At 49.3% G+C, this 21,167-nt stretch overlaps 1 protein-coding gene across 3 annotated transcripts in view; it reads left to right on the forward strand.

The window, feature by feature from the left end:
* The window catches only part of LOC115196468 (Krueppel-like factor 7), a 57,806-nt gene extending 37,309 nt beyond the window's left edge, over window positions 1–20,497 (forward strand). For 2 of the 3 annotated variants that reach the window (XM_029757326.1, XM_029757327.1), the window contains 3 exons: window positions 6,351–6,981; window positions 16,981–17,104; window positions 19,783–20,497. In XM_029757326.1, the coding sequence (XP_029613186.1) occupies window positions 6,351–6,981; window positions 16,981–17,104; window positions 19,783–19,834 (807 nt within the window). In that variant the 3' untranslated portion in view covers window positions 19,835–20,497. Of the gene's footprint in view, window positions 1–5,951; window positions 6,060–6,350; window positions 6,982–16,980; window positions 17,105–19,782 lie in introns of those variants that run through there. The other variant, XM_029757328.1, reaches the window with a different exon arrangement.
* The last annotated feature ends 670 nt before the right edge of the window (window positions 20,498–21,167 follow it).

Consider the following 21,167-nt stretch of genomic DNA (forward strand, 5'->3'; position numbering starts at 1 on the left):
GTGCTGGGCTGAGGGGAGGGATGCTAAAGGGGGCGAGAGGAGGGATAGCGTGTGTTGGCAGGCTTGGTATCTGCAGGGAGTGCACTAGTGGTGGCCATGTGGGTGGGAATGAATATTGGGGGAAGGCTGTGTTGAGATAGATGGGGTAACAGTTGTACTGCAGTGGTAGAGGCTAAGACAGAGGCAGGATACTCTACTATATGTAGAAGTTAGATAGGATATATATAGGGGAACAACATTGTTATCTGTATAGTTCACCCCAGCCTGACGATTGGCTCTGTGGTGTTTTGTTCGCTATTCTGAGCTGCTCTCACTTCAGCGTGTGACACATGACTCAGTCTGTCTGGGTAAGCCACTGACTAGCTTGGTGTGAGAAGGAAAACAAAAACTCTGTCAAGCGTAAGAATACTAGATAGCCGTTGAGGGGTTTGTTCAACACATTTTGCCATGGGGCAGAGAGAAACATTTGTAGTTTTATCATGCTGTTCTTCACATTTTGTCATGTGACTGAGAGAACATTTAGCCGTTTTAAAGCGAATTTCCTGCATGGCTTATAACATGGTTATATGCTATCTGGGAGGCCCCGACCGAAAAACAAAATCTTGACGCTTGGAAGTAGAGGGCCCCGGGACACATGCCTTGCGTGCCCAGTTCCTAAATCCCACCCTGGGAAAGTGTGTACATACGTCCAGGTAAAATTATAGTATGTGTGTATGTGGGGAGTGTGTGTATGTGGGGAGTGTGTGTATGTGGGGAGTGTGTGTATGTGGGGAGTGTGTGTATGTGGGGAGTGTGTGTGCTTGGACCGATAATCTGCTTTGTCTGCATCTCTGGGTCCCCTCCTATCTTTGTTTTGTGAGGTGTGTGTGTGTGGGGGGGGGGGGCAGGTCAGTTCTCCAGCCATAAATAATATCCCTGGTGGCTTGGTGACTAACTCACTAACACTCAGCTCCACCCAAAGGCTTTGTTATCATAGCAGCAAAATGTCATATCACGGACTGTTTGTTTGCCCAACATGCTGACTCAGACAGGGTTAGGGCTGAATGCAACTGTTGGCTGTGGGCATGTCTTCACTGTTAGTACTAAATGGACCGCCAAGTTGGACTGGAAAGATCCGTCTTTGGACGACTTTCTTGTGCAGCAGGTCATTGGATAACTTCACCTCAGTTCCGCTCCAACTTGGCGGCCCAAAGAGGGCTTTTCTTATAAGTCATGCATAGAAAAGGAGTCTGCTTTAAACCTGAAAGACTTCGATATCTTTGTGTGGAGATGATCCATGTTGACTTTTTAGATCAGTGTCAGTCCAAGTGTCCTGTTAAGTCCTCTTTATCTTTCATTTTACTTAACTTGGCAAGTCAGTTCAGAACAAATTCTTATTTTCAATGATGATCTAGGAACAGTGGGTTAACTGTCTTGTTCAGGGGCAGAACGACAGATTTGTACCTTGTCAGCTCAGGGATTTGATCTTGCAACCTTTCGGTTACTAGTCCAACGCTCTAACCACTAGGCTACCTGCTGGTTACTAGTCCAACACTCTAACCACTAGGCTACCTGCCGCCCCATCTTGCCCTTTGGGAGACATCAGCCTCCGAGGGATGCCAGAGCACTGCTTTTAAACCTGACAACGAGAGGAAAACCACACACGTTGCAGAGAAAGATACACAGACAAGTGAAGAAAATGCTGAATAATTCCTTCTCTTGAACAATATTCCTTTAATGAGAGAGATGGAGTCTGCTGTCTCTCCCAGCCCTCCATCTTCTCTCCATCTTCTACCTTCCAATAAACCCCTCAGACACCCTGTCTGTATCCCAATTCTCTAGCCCTTTGACTAAAGCACTGTTCACTTCCCTTCCTGGGTTTAAAAGGGAAGTTGTAAGAAATATGGTGGAAAGTCCTTGTAGTCCACGCTTATCTTACACCAATCCAATGCTTTTAAACCTCTCCACTGGCATACACTCTCCTCCTCAACACAGGTCACCTGACATCACTGACCTATACTCATATTCAATACATCGGATGTGTTTCACAAAGCCCTTTTTACATCAGCATACTGGGTGGAGAGGAACCAGTCTCAGAGGGGTGGCCAGGCCTCTTCTGGCTGTACCAGGTAGAGAGGAACCAGTCTCAGATGGATGGCCAGTCCTCTTCTGGCTGTACCAGGTAGAGAGGAACCAGTCTCAGAGGGGAGGGCCAGTCCTCTTCTGGCTGTACCAGGTAGAGAGGAACCAGTCTCAGAGGGGAGGGCCAGTCCTCTTCTGGCTGTACCAGGTAGAGAGGAACCAGTCTCAGAGGGGAGGGCCAGTCCTCTTCTGGCTGTACCAGGTAGAGAGGAACCAGTCTCAGAGGGGAGGGCCAGTCCTCTTCTGGCTGTACCAGGTAGAGAGGAACCAGTCTCAGAGGGGAGGGCCAGTCCTCTTCTGGCTGTACCGGGTAGAGAGGAACCAGTCTCAGAGGGGTGGCCAGTCCTCTTCTGGCTGTACCAGGTAGAGAGGAACCAGTCTCAGAGGGGAGGGCCAGGCCTCTTCTGGCTGTACCAGGTAGAGAGGAACCAGTCTCAGAGGGGTGGCCAGTCCTCTTCTGGCTGTACCAGGTAGAGAGGAACCAGTCTCAGAGGGGAGGGCCAGTCCTCTTCTGGCTGTACCAGGTAGAGAGGAACCAGTCTCAGAGGGGAGGGCCAGTCCTCTTCTGGCTGTACCAGGTAGAGAGGAACCAGTCTCAGAGGGGAGGGCCAGTCCTCTTCTGGCTGTACCAGGTAGAGAGGAACCAGTCCTCTTCTGGCTGTACTGGGTAGAGAGGACCCAGTCTCAGAGGGGAGGGCCAGGCCTCTTCTGGCTGTACCAGGTAGAGAGGAACCAGTCTCAGAGGGGTGGCCAGTCCTCTTCTGGCTGTACCAGGTAGAGAGGAACCAGTCTCAGAGGGGTGGCCAGTCCTCTTCTGGCTGTACTGGGTAGAGAGGAACCAGTCTCAGAGGGGAGGGCCAGTCCTCTTCTGGCTGTACCAGGTAGAGAGGAACCAGTCTCAGAGGGGTGGCCAGTCCTCTTCTGGCTGTACCAGGTAGAGAGGAACCAGTCTCAGAGGGGTGGCCAGTCCTCTTCTGGGTAGAGAGGAACCAGTCTCAGAGGGGAGGGCCAGTCCTCTTCTGGCTGTACTGGGTAGAGAGGAACCAGTCTGAGGGGAGGGCCAGTCCTCTTCTGGGTGTACTGGGTAGAGACCTACACTTACTGCTACGGAACCGCTACAGTGCAGCCTTATCCCACCTTTCCCTGAGGTGTGTATTCAGAGGGCAGTCTCATCTCTCCTTTCCCTGAGGTGGGTATTCAGAGTGCAGTCTCATCTCTCCTTTCCCTGAGGTGTGTATTCAGAGTGCAGTCTCATCTCTCCTTTCCCTGAGGTGTGTATTCAGAGTGCAGTCTCATCTCTCCTTTCCCTGAGGTGTGTATTCAGAGTGCAGTCTCATCTCTCCTTTCCCTGAGGTGGGTATTCAGAGTGCAGTCTCATCTCTCCTTTCCCTGAGGTGGGTATTCAGAGTGCAGTCTCATCTCTCCTTTCCCTGAGGTGGGTATTCAGAGTGCAGTCTCATCTCTCCTTTCCCTGAGGTGGGTATTCAGAGTGCAGTCTCATCTCTCCTTTCCCTGAGGTGTGTATTCAGAGTGCAGTCTCATCTCTCCTTTCCCTGAGGTGGGTATTCAGAGTGCAGTCTCATCTCTCCTTTCCCTGAAGTGGGTATTCAGAGTGCAGTCTCATCTCTCCTTTCCCTGAGGTGGGTATTCAGAGTGCAGTCTCATCTCTCCTTTCCCTGAGGTGGGTATTCAGAGTGCAAGGCTCCTGGCCGTGTGTTAGTTAGCCTGCTGTGAGGATACCGTTACGGTGAATGTCACAGGCCCGGGATTGGTTTTACTTCCCACTGTGAGAGCCAAGGCGAGCCCTCGCTCCCTCTCTCGTTCACCCGGTTATTCTCGGTCTTCCTCAGCCCCTCCTTCACTCTCCCTCCATCTGTTTCTCTTCCATACCTCATTTCTGTCCCTCATGTCTCTCTCTCCATCTCTTTTCCCCTCCTCCCTCTCCAGCCATCTCTCTTCCTCGTCCATTTTTACTTCCCCCTCTTTCTTTCTTTACTCATAACCCCATGGGGAGGGAGGGAGGGAGGGAGGGAGGGAGGGAGGGCAATAGCTTGAAATGAATCATGAAAGCTGAACGTGTCCACATCATGAACTATACACTGCATGAGCATATTGACCTCACTAGTGTTAGCAGACTCAGACAGTGAGCTCACTAGTGTTAGCAGACTCAGACAGTGAGCTCACTAGTGTTAGCCGACTCAGACAGTGAGCTCACTAGTGTTAGCCGACTCAGACAGTGAGCTCACTAGTGTTAGCAGACTCAGACAGTGACCACTGGCTGTATCGATGATTGTTCTCCCTTTTGATTTCAGTGAAGATTGTAGCATACCATTTTCTTATCACTTCTTAATGTCGCCAACACTTAAATTGCCTCTCTCGTAAATTCAGTTCATTCCAATTACATTTTACAACGTCCGCAGCAATCACGGGAACAGTAAAACCACGGAAAAGGTTCTTTTTTAAAAGCATCTTGAAATAAGTCCCCATTATAACAGGTAAGAAAGATATTTCCGCAGCATTTCTCTATTGACACACTCTTGGGGGTGCTTACAATTTTACGTTAATATGCAAATTAGTTTAACAGTCCCCCCCCAAATAAAAGTATCACCTAGCAACAGATGCATATAATAAAAAACTGATGTTTTTTTTGAGTGCAGAACACAGAAACAAGGGGGGGGGGTGTAGTTCGTCTGTACCTCGTCCACCTCCATAATGGAGCTGTCTGTCATTCTCCTCTGGCTCAGTTGAAATGGTTAGTATAAGGGCCCGGCAGCAGTGCTGTTTTCTCCCATTGCCACTGTCAGAGTACTTTAGCCTCTACATGCCAAACACAACTCACAGCTATCAGAGAGAAAGAGAGAGAGGGGCCCTGCCGTCAAACAAAACGCCTTTATGGTTTTGTGCGGAGAGCGCTGCTGTGCTGAACAGCGTTCCTGCAACTCCAACCCAACACGTCCCTCTTGAACAGAGCCAGGCTTTGTCTGATGGAGTTGGTCTACTAGGTATATGCTGGGCGTTTATGATGGAGTATTCCGTTATTTTAGCATACGGCCAAACCAGAAGGAAATCCCAAGACTGATGACTTAATAAATCTGTCCTCTCCCCTATCTGAGGGTTGTAAAACTGCACGCATGGCTTATCTGTGCTCAGTAAAGAGAGACCTGTGCTTGTGTGTAAGAGAGAGAGAGAAAGGTTAGTCGGTTCAGGGCTCCTCTCCCCACTCCAGCCATTGTAATCAATCTGTGTGTAATGAGCCATCTCTGCAGAGCTGCCAGGCCTGGTAATGTGGGGCTGGTTCTACCATCTACTATCCTCCCTGGGGTTCTAAAAATACTGCAGCAGTCTTTCTCCGCGTATATAAAAAGGTATGATGGGTCCGCACTCAAAAAGATGTCGCCTAAAATATCTATTTTTTCTTATTTTCACTGCATCAGGGACGTTTGGGCTCTGCAGCCTTCTTCAGTGTGTAGGTACAAATCATTTTCATTCAGAACAGCATTTGGAGGGAACACAGGTGAACTACCGACGAGCAGCAGGTGCTTCTAATCAGGGGGGTCACTCATCTGCCAATCAGGGATGTGTCTTCTCTGATCTACCTGTATACATGTTACAGTCAGAAAGACATACAGAAGGATAGGGTATGGGAGTGGGCTCCACAGGAGGCTGCTGAGGGGAGGACGGCATCAAATGGAATGGCATCCATGTGTTTGATGTATTTGATACTGTTCCTCTGATTCCGCTCCAGTCATTACCACGAGCCCATCCTCCCCAATTAAGGTGCCACCAACCTCCTGTGGTGGGAACAAAGGGCAATTGAGGGCATCAGGGGTGAGCTATTCATCAATCAATTGCCTTAGTTGCCTGCTCACTTGGATCCATTATATCAGTTGATGAGAGAGCTCCACATATCACCCAGCCCTGACTGGTGTAGTAATTATGTGAGTTGTCAGGGTTTTTTAATTGAATGAGGTGATCTAGTGAACAAATCCGAACAGAAATATCCACCCAGCTTTACCGGGATGTTCACCATCAGCAGCACAGTATTCCAGTATTCCACTGAAATCTGCACTATAGTCATTCTATGTAGCATGTGCTTCAGCCAAGGTTATGAGTACACCAGTCTGGGAATACCAGTACCACTATACAAGTACCTGTATATCAGTGTTAAGACGTAGGGTTTATGTGTGAGTGTGTATGTTGACCCCGTCTCCTCTCCCTTCTCCCTTCAGACATGTCTGGAGTTGGAGCGTTATCTACAGACGGAGCCCAAGAGGCTGTCAGACCTCTTTGATGAGGAGCTTGACTGCCTGCTCACCCCGGCCTACCTGAAGGAGGACAGTGAAGAGGACCTACTAGAGCCCAGCCTCCCGGACCCCCCCAGCCCTCCTCTACCGCCCCTTCTCTGCCCCTCTCGGAAGCACCTCTCTGGGGCCTTGAAGTCTGCCAAACTTAGAGACGGGGTGGGGTTAGGGTCTGGAGGGGGAGGGGTACACCCAGCCCAGTTGAGCGCCGTCACCTCCCTGACGCCGCCCTCGTCCCCGGAGCTGGGACGCCACCTGGTCAAGCCCGACCCCCACCAGACTCTGACGGCGTCCGCGGACGGCACGCTCACTCTCAAACTGGTGGCGAGGAAGGTGGGGCTGAGCGCCGCCGTGTTGGCGGCGACAAACGCGCCACCCCTGCCCACAAGGCGTGACACCACAGGCGGGCACAGCGACGGCGAGCAGGGGGGCATGTGTGTGATGGGCGTGGGGGGTATCTCTGAGAACAAGAAGAGGGTCCACCGCTGCCAGTTTAACGGCTGCAGGAAGGTCTACACCAAGAGCTCCCATCTCAAGGCACACCAGAGGACACACACAGGTGACACTCATCAGCACTACGCTGCAGTCTACAGCACAGTTGAAATATCATTGGTTTTTATTTCAGATACTTTGAGCATCAGATTGAGCCTGCCTTGAATACCAAACGTACGGCACTTTTGGGACTATTCTGTTCCATCCCATTGCACTAGGCAAGCTTAATTAAGTATGTGATAGGACATAAATATTAGGGAAATACTGCTCACTTCTGCACAGGGAAAGTCACTTAATCTGAAAACACAAGTATAATTTATCAAAGAGGTAGAACATCTGAGTCGTTAACAGGCAGGGCGAGCTCTCAGACAGACTCTACAGACCAACACCATCACAACTACTACGCATCATGCATTACCTTCTTAGACATCCCTCGTCCATCCATGTTTCACCTTCCTTACTTTTAGCTCAGGTTCTCTTCAATCATACCTGGTACTCATCATGGCCTTTTCTGTGAACGGAGCCTCATTTATGAATTACAGAACAGATCCACAGATCTTCTTTATCATCCTCTACCTCCTACTCAGCCTCTTCATCCTCTTCCTCGTCTAACCCTAACCCTGGGTCAGTGCTCACCGGCTCCTCAAATGTTTAACTGCTTGAGTACCAATTATAGAATATTGGCCCTAAAATATAATTACCACCTAAACTTAGAGTCCTGGCACCCGCACCCAAAATGAGTACTTCAGTACTCTTCAGCGCTGCCTGTACCCTCAGTATACTCTGCTATCAGTATTCCTCCTCAAGGTTACCACACTACTTCCTCAGCAGATTTCCGGAGGGGGAAATGGCCATAATTCTCACTCTCCTCAATCTCAATCCCAAACCACTCAGACCTCCGTCAGGAAACTGTCCGCAGAGTGACTAACTGCCCCGTGATTGATGGATTGACCTGGATAAGCTGTGGTTTCCCAGTTTATTTTAGTCTGCCGCCCCGTATCCTCTACGTACTCTTTCCATAGGATGTCTGGCACTTTTCAAACACCTGTATGCTAACCAGGTTTGGGGTCAATTCCATTTAAAGTCCAGTCAATTCAAAAAGTAAACCAAACCAATTCAGTTTTTTTTTTATCTTATTGAAAGGCATTGAGGAGAATTTGAATTAGAATTTTAGTCCACTTCCTGAATTGAAATGGAATGGACCCCGACTCTAACACTCCATGTCAGTTCTACAGCCTCAACAGGTCTGTTCCAATATCCACACTAGCTTCCCATTTAGACTGAAGCAATGCATCGGCCATGCATTTTGAGTAGTATGTGGTCAATGAAACACATGAAAGAGAGTGAGGGATATAGCTGGAACACATGGAAGAGAGTGAGGGATATAGCTGGAACACATGGAAGAGAGCGAGGGATATAGCTGGAACACATGGAAGAGAGTATAGCTGGAACACATGGAAGAGAGTATAGCTGGAACACATGGAAGAGAGTATAGCTGGAACACATGGAAGAGAGTATAGCTGGAACACATGGAAGAGAGTATAGCTGGAACACATGGAAGAGAGTATAGCTGGAACACATGGAAGAGAGTATAGCTGGAACACATGGAAGAGAGTGAGGGATATAGCTGGAACACATGGAAGAGAGTATAGCTGGAACAGTTGTTTTAGTCACTCAGAGACATAAAGAACCAAGACAGTGACCGAGCACTGAGGAGGAGAGGTAGAAACATCTCAGTCCACCTGTACTGTTCAGTGACATGCTGGCTCTAAAAGAGCAGGGTCAGTGTTATAGCTAGCTGAAATAGTTACTTTAGCCACTGACAGAACCAAGACAGTGACCGAGCACTGAGGAGGAGAGGTAGAAACACCTCAGTCTGAGACATAGTGCCATGGGCCTCTCGTTCAATCATCAGGGCATGACTTAAGAGACAGTGTTACTCAAACCCCTCCTTTCTTCACTTGTTATTCCCATAAATGACTGACAGAGAAGAGATTAACAATAGAGCTGGAATCGAGTAGACTTTGTGGAAATTACACGTCCCTGTAGTGAGTTTTATGAATGGAGGTTTGAACGCAGATAAGGAATTGTGCAATTCGATTTTGAAGAGAGGAAGAGTAAAATACGTCTCTCTCTGTCCTGCCTCCTCCTCCTCCCCTCCTCTCTCTGTCTCCATCTCTCCCTTTCTCTCACACACATGCACGCACACCCACACATGCAGGCACACACACACACACACACACACACACACACACACACACACACACACACTCTCCCTCTCTGCTCATATAAAGGAAGCCAGCATTGACTAGTGTAACAGTAAAAGTGTAGGAGTGAGTAGTACTGGTCTGTAAAGTGCTTTCCCAGTGCCCCCATAATGACCTCAGAGATCACAATACCCCGGTCCATCTCCAGCTAATGGAGGAAATGCAGTTAACCACAACTCAGGCACCTGAGAGGCTGGGTCGTGTGTGTGTGTGTGTGTGTGTGTGTGTGTGTGTTAGTTGCTAGGCAACCATAGCCTATCAATGGAGGAGTGTGTAGCTGGAGTGGTTATCTGCTGTGCTCTAGGCACTGGTCTCAGCCTGTATCGATGCTCTCTCCACTATGCCTCCCCCCTCACAACCACCACACCCCCTACCCCCACCAAGAATGTACAGCGTTACAGTGCAGGTTGCTAGGCAACTGCATTCTTCTCTGCCAGCGTGAGTGGTAATTGGCTGGTGGCACAGCGGCGTGTGCTGCCAATGCCAGATCCAGCCAGCTGCACTAGCTGCCTCCTCCTCGTGTTTCATCCCTTACCCCGTTGCTAGGAGACTGAGTCAGGCATCCATGCCTCCCAGGACTATAATTGGCCGGTGGGAGGGAGGGAGGGGGCCAGACCTAAATCTGCCTCTCTTGTTTTTAAGGCTAGAGGAGATGAGAGGGGAGGATATGGCTAGAGGAGAGGGGAGGATGGGGCTAGAGGAGAGGGGAGGATGGGGCTAGAGGAGAGAGGAGGATGGGGCTAGAGGAGAGGGGAGGATGGGGCTAGAGGAGAGGGGAGGATGGGGCTAGAGGAGAGTGGAGGATGGGGCTAGAGGAGAGGGGAGGATGGGGCTAGAGGAGAGAGGAGGATGGGGCTAGAGGAGAGAGGAGGATGGGGCTAGAGGAGAGGGGAGGATGGGGCTAGAGGAGAGGGGAGGATGGGGCTAGAGGAGAGGGGAGGATGGGGCTAGAGGAGAGGGGAGGATGGGGCTAGAGGAGAGGGGAGGATGGGGCTAGAGGAGAGGGGAGGATGGGGCTAGAGGAGAGGGGAGGATGGGGCTAGAGGAGAGGGGAGGATGGGGCTAGAGGAGAGGGGAGGATGGGGCTAGAGGAGAGAGGAGGATGGGGCTAGAGGAGAGAGGAGGATGGGGCTAGAGGAGAGGAGGAGGATGGGGCTAGAGGAGAGGAGAGGATGGGGCTAGAGGAGAGGAGAGGATGGGGCTAGAGGAGAGGAGAGGATGGGGCTAGAGGAGAGGAGAGGATGGGGCTAGAGGAGAGGAGAGGATGGGGCTAGAGGAGGAGAGGATGGGGCTAGAGGAGAGAGGAGGATGGGGCTAGAGGAGAGGGGAGGATATGGCTAGAGGAGAGGGGAGGATGGGGCTAGAGGAGAGGGGAGGATGGGGCTAGAGGAGAGGGGAGGATGGGGCTAGAGGAGAGGGGAGGATGGGGCTAGAGGAGAGAGGAGGATGGGGCTAGAGGAGAGAGGAGGATGGGGCTAGAGGAGAGGGGAGGATGGGGCTAGAGGAAAGGACAGGGGAGAGAGGAGGAGAGAGGAGGATGGGGCTAGAGGAGAGGGGAGGATGGGGCTAGAGGAGAGGGGAGGATGGGGCTAGAGGAGAGGGGAGGATGGGGCTAGAGGAGAGGGGAGGATGGGGCTAGAGGAGAGGAAAGGAGAGAGGAGGATGGGGCTAGAGGAGAGGTGAGGATGGGGCTAGAGGAGAGGGGAGGATGGGGCTAGAGGAGAGAGGAGGATGGGGCTAGAGGAGAGAGGAGGATGGGGCTAGAGGAGAGAGGAGGATGGGGCTAGAGGAGAGGAAAGGAGAGGGGAGGATGGGGCTAGAGGAGAGGGGAGGATGGGGCTAGAGGAGAGGGGAGGATGGGGCTAGAGGGAGAGGGGAGGATGGGGCTAGAGGAGAGGGGAGGATGGGGCTAGAGGAGAGGGGAGGATGGGGCTAGAGGAGAGGAGAGGATGGGGCTAGAGGAGAGGGGAGGATGGGGCTAGAGGAGAGGGGAGGATGGGGCTAGAGGAGAGAGGAGGATGGGGCTAGAGGAGAGAGGAGGATGGGGCTAGAGGAGAGAGGAGGATGGGGCTAGAGGAGAGAGGAGGATGGGCTAGAGGAGAGAGGAGGATGGGGCTAGAGGAGAGAGGAGGATGGGGCTAGAGGAGAGAGGAGGATGGGGCTCGAGGAGAGGAAAGGAGAGAGGAGGATGGGGCTAGAGGAGAGGGGAGGATGGGGCTAGAGGAGAGGGGAGGATGGGGCTAGAGGAGAGAGGAGGATGGGGCTAGAGGAGAGAGGAGGATGGGGCTAGAGGAGAGGGGAGGATGGGGGCTAGAGGAGAGGGGAGGATGGGGCTAGAGGAGAGGGGAGGATGGGGCTAGAGGAGAGGGGAGGATGGGGCTAGAGGAGAGGGGAGGATGGGGCTAGAGGAGAGGGGAGGATGGGGCTAGAGGAGAGGGGAGGATGGGGCTAGAGGAGAGGGGAGGATGGGGCTAGAGGAGAGGGGAGGATGGGGCTAGAGGAGAGAGGAGGATGGGGCTAGAGGAGAGAGGAGGATGGGGCTAGAGGAGAGAGGAGGATGGGGCTAGAGGAGAGGAGAGGATGGGGCTAGAGGAGAGGAGAGGATGGGGCTAGAGGAGAGGGGAGGATGGGACTAGAGGAGAGGAGAGGATGGGGCTAGAGGAGAGAGGAGGATGGGGCTAGAGGAGAGGATATGGCTAGAGGAGAGGGGAGGATGGGGCTAGAGGAGAGGGGAGGATGGGGCTAGAGGAGAGAGGAGGATGGGGCTAGAGGAGAGAGGAGGATGGGGCTAGAGGAGAGGGGAGGGATGGGGCTAGAGGAAAGGACAGGGGAGAGAGGAGGAGAGAGGAGGATGGGGCTAGAGAAGAGGGGAGGATGGGGCTAGAGGAGAGGGGAGGATGGGGCTAGAGGAGAGGGGAGGATGGAGGAGGATGGGGCTAGAGGAGAGGGGAGGATGGGGCTAGCGGTGGGAGGAGGATGGGGCTAGCGGTGGGAGGATGGGCTAGAGGAGGAGGATGGGGCTAGAGGAGAGAGGAGGATGGGGCTAGAGGAGAGAGGAGGATGGGGCTAGAGGAGAGAGGAGGATGGGGCTAGAGGAGAGAGGAGGATGGGGCTAGAGGAGAGAGGAGGATGGGGCTAGAGGAGAGAGGAGGATGGGGCTAGAGGAGAGAGGAGGATGGGGCTAGAGGAGAGGAGAGGATGGGGCTAGAGGAGAGAGGAGGATGGGGCTAGAGGAGAGGGGAGGATGGGGCTAGAGGAGAGGAAAGGAGAGAGGAGGATGGGGCTAGAGGAGAGGGGAGGATGGGGCTAGAGGAGAGGGGAGGATGGGGCTAGAGGAGAGGGGAGGATGGGGCTAGAGGATGAGAGGAGGATGGGGCTAGAGGAGAGAGGAGGATGGGGCTAGAGGAGAGAGGAGGATGGGGCTAGAGGAGAGGAAAGGAGAGAGGAGGATGGGGCTAGAGGGGAGGATGGGGCTAGAGGAGAGGAAAGGAGAGAGGAGGATGGGGCTAGAGGAGAGGGGAGGATGGGGCTAGAGGAGAGGAAAGGAGAGAGGAGGATGGGCTAGAGGAGAGGGGAGGATGGGGCTAGAGGAGAGGAAAGGAGAGAGGAGGATGGGGCTAGAGGAGAGGGGAGGATGGGGCTAGAGGAGAGGAAAGGAGAGAGGAGGATGGGGCTAGAGGAGAGAGGAGGATGGGGCTAGAGGAGAGGGGAAGATGGGGCTAGAGGAGAGGGGAGGATGGGGCTAGAGGAGAGGAAAGGAGAGAGGAGGATGGGGCTAGAGGAGAGGGGAGGATGGGGCTAGAGGAGAGGGGAGGATGGGGCTAGAGGAGAGAGGAGGATGGGGCTAGAGGAGAGAGGAGGATGGGGCTAGAGGAGAGAGGAGGATGGGGCTAGAGGAGAGGAAAGGAGAGAGGAGGATGGGGCTAGAGGAGAGGGGAGGATGGGGCTAGAGGAGAGGAAAGGAGAGAGGAGGATGGGGCTAGAGGAGAGGGGAGGATGGGGCTAGAGGAGAGGAAAGGAGAGAGGAGGATGGGGCTAGAGGAGAGGGGAGGATGGGGCTAGAGGAGAGGAAAGGAGAGAGGAGGATGGGCTAGAGGAGAGAGGAGGATAGGGGAAATGTGAACCCGTGTTGGGGAATGAGTTGGATGTGAGTGATAAGTACTCTGTTACCCACCACCAAGCTAGCCTCTAAAGATAAGAATGGCCTCTGTTACCTACCACTCAGCTAGCCTCTAAAGATAAGAATGGCCTCTGTAACCTACCACTCAGCTAGCCTCTAAAGATAAGAATGGCCTCTGTTACCTACCACTCAGCTAGCCTCTCACTATAAGAATGGTCTCTGGTATTTTAAGTAGTTGAGTAGTGAATTCCTTATGGACAACATCAGAGTAACACCAAAGAAGGCTGGCCCAAGGAGGAAGAGGGGGCTAGTCCCCTAAAAACATCTTCACCTGCTGACACACGTCATCCCATTTGCTTTATTATGGTAATGTACCTTTTCCGTTCTTCAGCAGCTCGGTTGGGGAGATAGCAGGCAGGTCATTATAAAAGCACTGTAAACCACAAAATGCTTCCTTCCTTTCTTAATTGCATTCTGAAAGCTGATGAAACAAGTGTTATGTGGATTGGATGGAGCTCTTGAAGAGATATAAAACGTGTGACAACTGCTCTTACAAACCGTGCCTCATTAAACCATCCAAGCACACTGGGGAGCTATTATATAGGTGATATTATACAAGTTATATTATAGTATATATATTATATAGGTGATATTATACAAGTTATATTATAGTGTATATATTATATTATATAGGTGATATTATACAAGTTATATTATATATATTATATAGGTTATATTGAATAAGTTATATTATAGTATATACATTATATTATAGTATATAGATGATATTATATGGGTTATATTATAGTATATATATTATATAAGTTATAGTATATAGATGATATTATATTATATAGGTTATATTATATAAGTTATATTATAGTATATAGATGATATTATATAGGTTATATTATATAAGTTATATTATATAGATGATATAGGTTATATAATAGTATATACACTGCTCAAAAAAATAAAGGGAACACTTAAACAACACAATGTAACTCCAAGTCAATCATACTTCTGTGAAATCAAACTGTCCACTTAGGAAGCAACACTGATTGACAATAAATTTCACATGCTGTTGTGCAAATGGAATAGACAACAGGTGGAAATTATAGGCAATTAGCAAGACACCCCCAATAAAGGAGTGGTTCTGCAGGCGGGGACCACAGACCACTTCTCAGTTCCTATGCTACCTGGCTGATGTTTTGGTCACTTTTGAATGCTGGCGGTGCTTTCACTCTAGTGGTAGCATGAGACGGAGTCTACAACCCACACAAGTGGAGAACGTTCTGCTGCCTGCAACATCCTCCAGCATGACCGGTTTGGCGGTGGGTCAGTCATGGTGTGGGGTGGCATTTCTTTTGGGGGCCGCACAGCCCTCCATGTGCTCGCCAGAGGTAGCCTGACTGCCATTAGGTACCGAGATGAGATCCTCAGACCCCTTGTGAGACCATATGCTGGTGCGGTTGGCCCTGGGTTCCTCCTAATGCAAGACAATGCTAGACCTCATGTGGCTGGAGTGTGTCAGCAGTTCCTGCAAGAGGAAGGCATTGATGCTATGGACTGGCCCGCCCGTTCCCCAGACCTGAATCCAATTGAGCACATCTGGGACATCGTGTCTCGCTCCATCCACCAACGCCACGTTGCACCACAGACTGTCCAGGAGTTGGCGGATGCTTTAGTCCAGGTCTAGGAGGAGATCCCTCAGGAGACCATCCGCCACCTAATCAGGAGCAAGCCCAGGCGTTGTAGGGAGGTCATACAGGCACGTGGAGGCCACACACACTACTGAGCCTCATTTTGACTTGTTTTAAGGACATTACATCAAAGTTGGATCAGCCTGTAGTGTGGTTTTCCACTTTAATTTTGAGTGTGACTCCAAATCCAGACCTCCATGGGTTGATAAATTGGATTTCCATTGATTATTTTTGTGTGATTTTGTTGTCAGCACATTCAACTATGTAAAGAGAACAGTATTTAATAAGATTATTTCTTTCATTCAGATCTAGGATGTGTTGTTTAAGTGTTCCCTTTATTTTTTTGAGCAGTATATATTATAGTAGTGAGACTGTATTTAGTCTGGCGTCTCTGTGAGACTGTATTTAGTCTGGCGTCTCTGTGAGACTGTATTTAGTCTGGCGTCTCTGTGAGACTGTATTTAGTCTGGCGTCTCTGTGAGACTGTATTTAGTCTGGCGTCTCTGTGAGACTGTATTTAGTCTGGCGTTTCTATGAGACTGTATTTACTCTGGCGTCTCTGTGAGACTGTATTTACTCTGGCGTCTCTGTGAGACTGTATTTAGTCTGGCGTTTCTGTGAGACTGTATTTAGTCTGGCGTCTCTGTGAGACTGTATTTAGTCTGGCGTCTCTGTGAGACTGTATTTAGTCTGGCGTTTCTGTGAGACTGTATTTAGTCTGGCGTTTCTGTGAGACTGTATTTAGTCTGGCGTTTCTGTGAGACTGTATTTAGTCTGGCGTTTCTGTGAGACTGTATTTAGTCTGGCGTCTCTGTGAGACTGTATTTAGTCTGGCGTCTCTGTGAGACTGTATTTAGTCTGGCGTCTCTGTGAGACTGTATTTAGTCTGGCGTCTCTGTGAGACTGTATTTAGTCTGGCGTTTCTGTGAGACTGTATTTAGTCTGGCGTCTCTGTGAGACTGTATTTAGTCTGGCCTCTCTGTGAGACTGTATTTAGTCTGGTGTTTCTATGAGACTGTATGTAGTCTGGTGTTTCTATGAGACTGTATTTAGTCTGGTGTCTCTATGAGACTGTATTTAGTCTGATGTCTGTGTTATGCGGTCTAGTTGGGATGATTGGTGGATGTGTGTGACATCTCCTTAGAGAGGGAGGCAGCTGGCAGATTGTAAATATAGAGTAACTTCCCATTAAGCAACACCACTGGCCTAATTATCACACACATGCACATACACACACCTCCCACCAGTATCTCTGCCCCTCTCCTCCTCCTCTTCTCCTCCTTTTCGTTTCTGCCCGTTCAGCAAGATGAGAGACCACTGGGAACCCCTCCGCATCCATGAAAACACACACACACACACACACACACACACACACACACACACACACACACACACACACACACACACACACACACACACACACACACAGGGGCAGACTGGAACCAGAATCAGCCATGGCGTTTCTAACACAGCGGCTCATGTTTTCCTTAAGATGCCCATTATTTGACAAATTATAATTTTGCGCAAACCCCCCCCCCCCCCCCCCCCCCCCCCCCCCAAGTCAGACAGGCCCAATGGGCAAAAAATGGACCAGCCCTTCTGGCATTTGCCCGAATGCCGAATGCCAGATGACCAGTCTGCTGCTACAGACATACACACCCTCCTAAATGGAAGTCTCCTATCAACTTAGCTGCTCGTGAAACACAGTACGATGGGAATATACCCCCCATCTAGGTGACTGAGCCCAATGTTAATGTTTGATTTTATGTAGCCATGCAGCTGTTCTGTACAACGTCGATCCTGTTCATCATAAACTGTAATGGTTATATCAGTTTACCGAGGGGTAATAATCAAGCTCTAATACGTGGGATTGGTGGATGCTTGCTATAACCATCCGTATGATTGGTGGATAAGTGTTAAACATGCGTGTGATTGGTGGATGAGTAATAAACACTCCTGATTGTTTCTGTCCTCAGGTGAGAAGCCCTACAAGTGCTCATGGGAGGGCTGTGAGTGGCGGTTCGCCCGGAGCGATGAGCTGACCAGACACTACCGCAAACACACGGGCGCAAAGCCTTTTAAGTGTGACCACTGTGACAGGTATGTCAAAACACAATCGCATCACACACACACACACACACACACCACACACACACACACACACACACACACACACACGCGCAGCAACACAAGCCTGTTAAGTGTATCGACTCTGAAGGCGAGGCATGCGTTACTCAAGCTCAGTGTTTGTCAAGGCAGTTACAGTACTTAACAGACTGATGCAGCCAGCCCTAGTAAGCAACACTGTAGTACAGGGCATATAGTAGTCATGTTATGTCCAGACCATAAAGATCAGAAAGGCACCCGTCATGTTGGGAGCACTTAAACGCCTTAAAAGAGGCCTAAAAAAAGTCTACAAAGATGAACTTTACTGAGAAATTCATTGCAGGGCCCCATCTAAATTCCTATGTGTTTGCATTCTGCTCCCACCTGTTTGATTGGTTTTTATAAGGATGTATTTTAGCCCACCAAGAGCTAGTCTTCCAGTCCTTAAGAAATGTAAAGACTTACAGAAGTGTAGAAAAACAACAGAAGCAGGGGGTAAAAACACAAACACAGATCCACTGTCCAACTGTTCAGAACCCTCAGGTTATACTGTTGTCTATAGGAGACTATATTACCATGACAACTGTTCAGAACCCTCAGGTTATACTGTTGTCTATAGGAGACTATATTACCATGACAACTGTTCAGAACCCTCAGGTTATACTGTTGTCTATAGGAGACTATATTACCATGACAACTGTTCAGAACCCTCAGGTTATACTGTTGTCTATAGGAGACTATATTACCATGACAACTGTTCAGAACCCTCAGGTTATACTTTTTTTATAGGATACTATATTACCATGACAACTGTTCAGAACCCTCAGGTTATACTGTTGTCTATAGGAGACTATATTACCATGACAACTGTTCAGAACCCTCAGGTTATACTTTTTTTATAGGATACTATATTACCATGACAACTGTTCAGAATCCTCAGGTTATACGGTTGTCTATAGGAGACTATATTACCATGACAACTGTTCAGAATCCTCAGGTTATACGGTTGTCTATAGGAGACTATATTACCATGACAACTGTTCAGAACCCTCAGGTTATACTGTTGTCTATAGGAGACTATATTACCATGACAACTGTTCAGAACCCTCAGGTTATACTGTTGTCTATAGGAGACTATATTACCATGACAACTGCTCAGAACCCTCAGGTTATACTCTTGTCTATAGGAGACTATATTACCATGACAACTGTTCAGAACCCTCAGGTTATACTTGTTTTATAGGATACTATATTACCATGACAACTGTTCAGAACCCTTAGGTTATACGGTTGTCTATAGGAGACTATATTACCATGACAACTGTTCAGAACCCTCAGGTTATACGGTTGTCTATAGGAGACTATATTACCATGACAACTGTTCAGAACCCTCAGGTTATACTGTTGTCTATAGGAGACTATATTACCATGACAACGTGAGAGGAGCTTGGGGCACCAGTGTTTACCTCATCTTGTCTTAGCTGTACAGTAATACAGTATGTTGATGTTCACAACAACACCTCATCTGTGTGTCACCTCACCTCCCTGTCCTGTGTGTCCAACATCTCCATTCATCCAGACGTATGAGTCAGACAGGGACCTGTGTGTGTCCAACATCTCCATTCATCCAGACGTATGAGTCAGACAGGGACCTGTGTGTGTCCAACATCTCCATTCATCCAGACGTATGAGTCAGACAGGGACCTGTGTGTCCAACATCTCCATTCATCCAGACGTATGAGTCAGACAGGGACCTGTGTGTGTCCAACATCTCCATTCATCCAGACGTATGAGTCAGACAGGGACCTGTGTGTGTCCAACATCTCCATTCATCCAGACGTATGAGTCAGACAGGGACCTGTGTGTGTCCAACATCTCCATTCATCCAGACGTATGAGTCAGACAGGGACCTGTGTGTGTCCAACATCTCCATTCATCCAGACGTATGAGTCAGACAGGGACCTGTGTGTCCAACATCTCCATTCATCCAGACGTATGAGTCAGACAGGGACCTGTGTGTCCAACATCTCCATTCATCCAGACGTATGAGTCAGACAGGGACCTGTGTGTCCAACATCTCCATTCATCCAGACGTATGAGTCAGACAGGGACCTGTGTGTCCAACATCTCCATTCATCCAGACGTATTTGTCAGACATAAATATGTCCTTATTTGTAGCAATGAGGAAAGGAAAGAAGAAAAAGTTATGAATATGATCGAATAAAATATTCATATTTGGTACATAATGTGATTTCATGTTTTACTCTGTTGACTTTGGTCTTGAACAAATATATGAGTCCAATTTCAATATGTTCTACTAATTTAGTTCTGATGTTGTTTGTGTGCATTTCTTAGACATGCAGACAGCTCAACTAATTGTGCCTTAATGGTAGAACAAACGCTGTTTGTGTTGCTTTTCCACCACTGGTTCAACAGATTCATCTGCAGCTTCCATTCCTATTCATAATGCAGCTGCAGTCATTACCGGCCCTGTTGAACATCTTGATTGAAATGTTGATTATGAATTAGTCATACATGTTTAATTGCATGTGCATTAGAATTGCCTTGACGCACTAGCGACTCGCTAACAGCAGCAGTGAGACTGTTGACTCAACAATAGTTCCTCCTGCCATGGCAACAAGCTAACGACATCATTTCTGTCCGTTCTGCAGATGTTTCTCACGATCGGACCACTTGGCACTACACATGAAAAGGCATATCTGAGGAGGTGGAGGGAGAAGAGAGGGAGAGGAGGAGAGCGAGAAGAGGAGAGGTGAAGATGGAGGTGAACATCACGCCCGTCTCTGTTGTGTTGAAAAGGGTACTGAGGAGAGAGAGTTCAATCAAAAGCTTGGTTGCATCAGATCAAGGATCGGATCAGCCTTGGGAGACATGGGAGAGCAAGACAAAAAGACAGTGTCTGTGGGGCTGCATTGGGCACGTAATCATGGTGTTTGTGTACAGACAGACAGACAAACAGACAGTCTGGTCTAATGTTGTTCCCAAAGCAGCTCTGCCTCACCCGAGTCCTGGAAATCTGATACTGCCAGATTGGGATTCTGCCTGGAGACAGTAACACAATACCGACTGACGCTTGTGTCGTGTAAAGAGTAAAAGAGTTGTCGTCCCATTTTCTGTTGCTCTTTCAAAGGTTTTCTTAGAGTTTGGACAACTGCAAACAAACAGGACAAGGCTACTTTGCAAAGCCAACCCAGTCAAACTCGTCTTGTAAGGAGTCAAAGGTCAACCGGAAGACATTGACCCAGTCCCTGGTCAGACAACTGATGATCACATTGAACTATAATATTCATACTCCTATTCTCCAGATGCCCTCCTCTCTGTCTCCTCTCTGTCTCCTCTCTGTCTCCTCTCTGTCTCCTCTCTGTTTCCTCTCTGCCTCCTCTTTGTTTCCACTCTGTCTCCTGCCTGTCTCCTCTCTGTTTCCTCTCTGCCTCCTCTGTCTCCTCTCTGTCTCCTCTCTGTCTCCTCTCTGCCTCCTCTTTGTTTCCACTCTGTTTCCTGCCTGTCTCCTCTGTTTCCTCTCTGTCTCCTCTCTGTCTCCTCTCTGTCTCCTCTCTGTCTCCTCTCTGTCTCCTCTTTGTTTCCACTTTGTTTCCACTCTGTCTCCTGCCTGTCTCCTCTGTTTCCTCTCTGCCTCCTCTGTCTCCTCTCTGTCTCCTCTCTGCCTCCTCTTTGTTTCCACTCTGTTTCCTGCCTGTCTCCTCTCTGTTTCCTCTCTGCCTCCTCTCTGAGTTCCCCTCCACAGCTGCGCAGTGACACTTTTAAAACTTTTGTAAAAAATGTAATTTGTAAACCCTTCGGTCTTGAACTGGAAAGTCTTGAAACTCACCAAACGTTGGCTTGGACACATACTGTTCTAGTGTGGACTGCCATATGCACAAGCGAAAGACAAGTAGCAAAACAGCTACCGAAGCACAGACTGCAAAGGATATCGTAAATGATGTGTACAGGTTTCTTAATTTATTTTCTAAAATCTCTTCCCTTTCCCTATATGTTTTGCTGAGAACAATTCATTTCGGAGCAGATCCTGAACAGC

The sequence above is a fragment of the Salmo trutta genome, chromosome 6 (genome assembly GCF_901001165.1).
Source record: "Salmo trutta chromosome 6, fSalTru1.1, whole genome shotgun sequence".
Lineage (NCBI taxonomy): Eukaryota > Metazoa > Chordata > Actinopteri > Salmoniformes > Salmonidae > Salmo > Salmo trutta.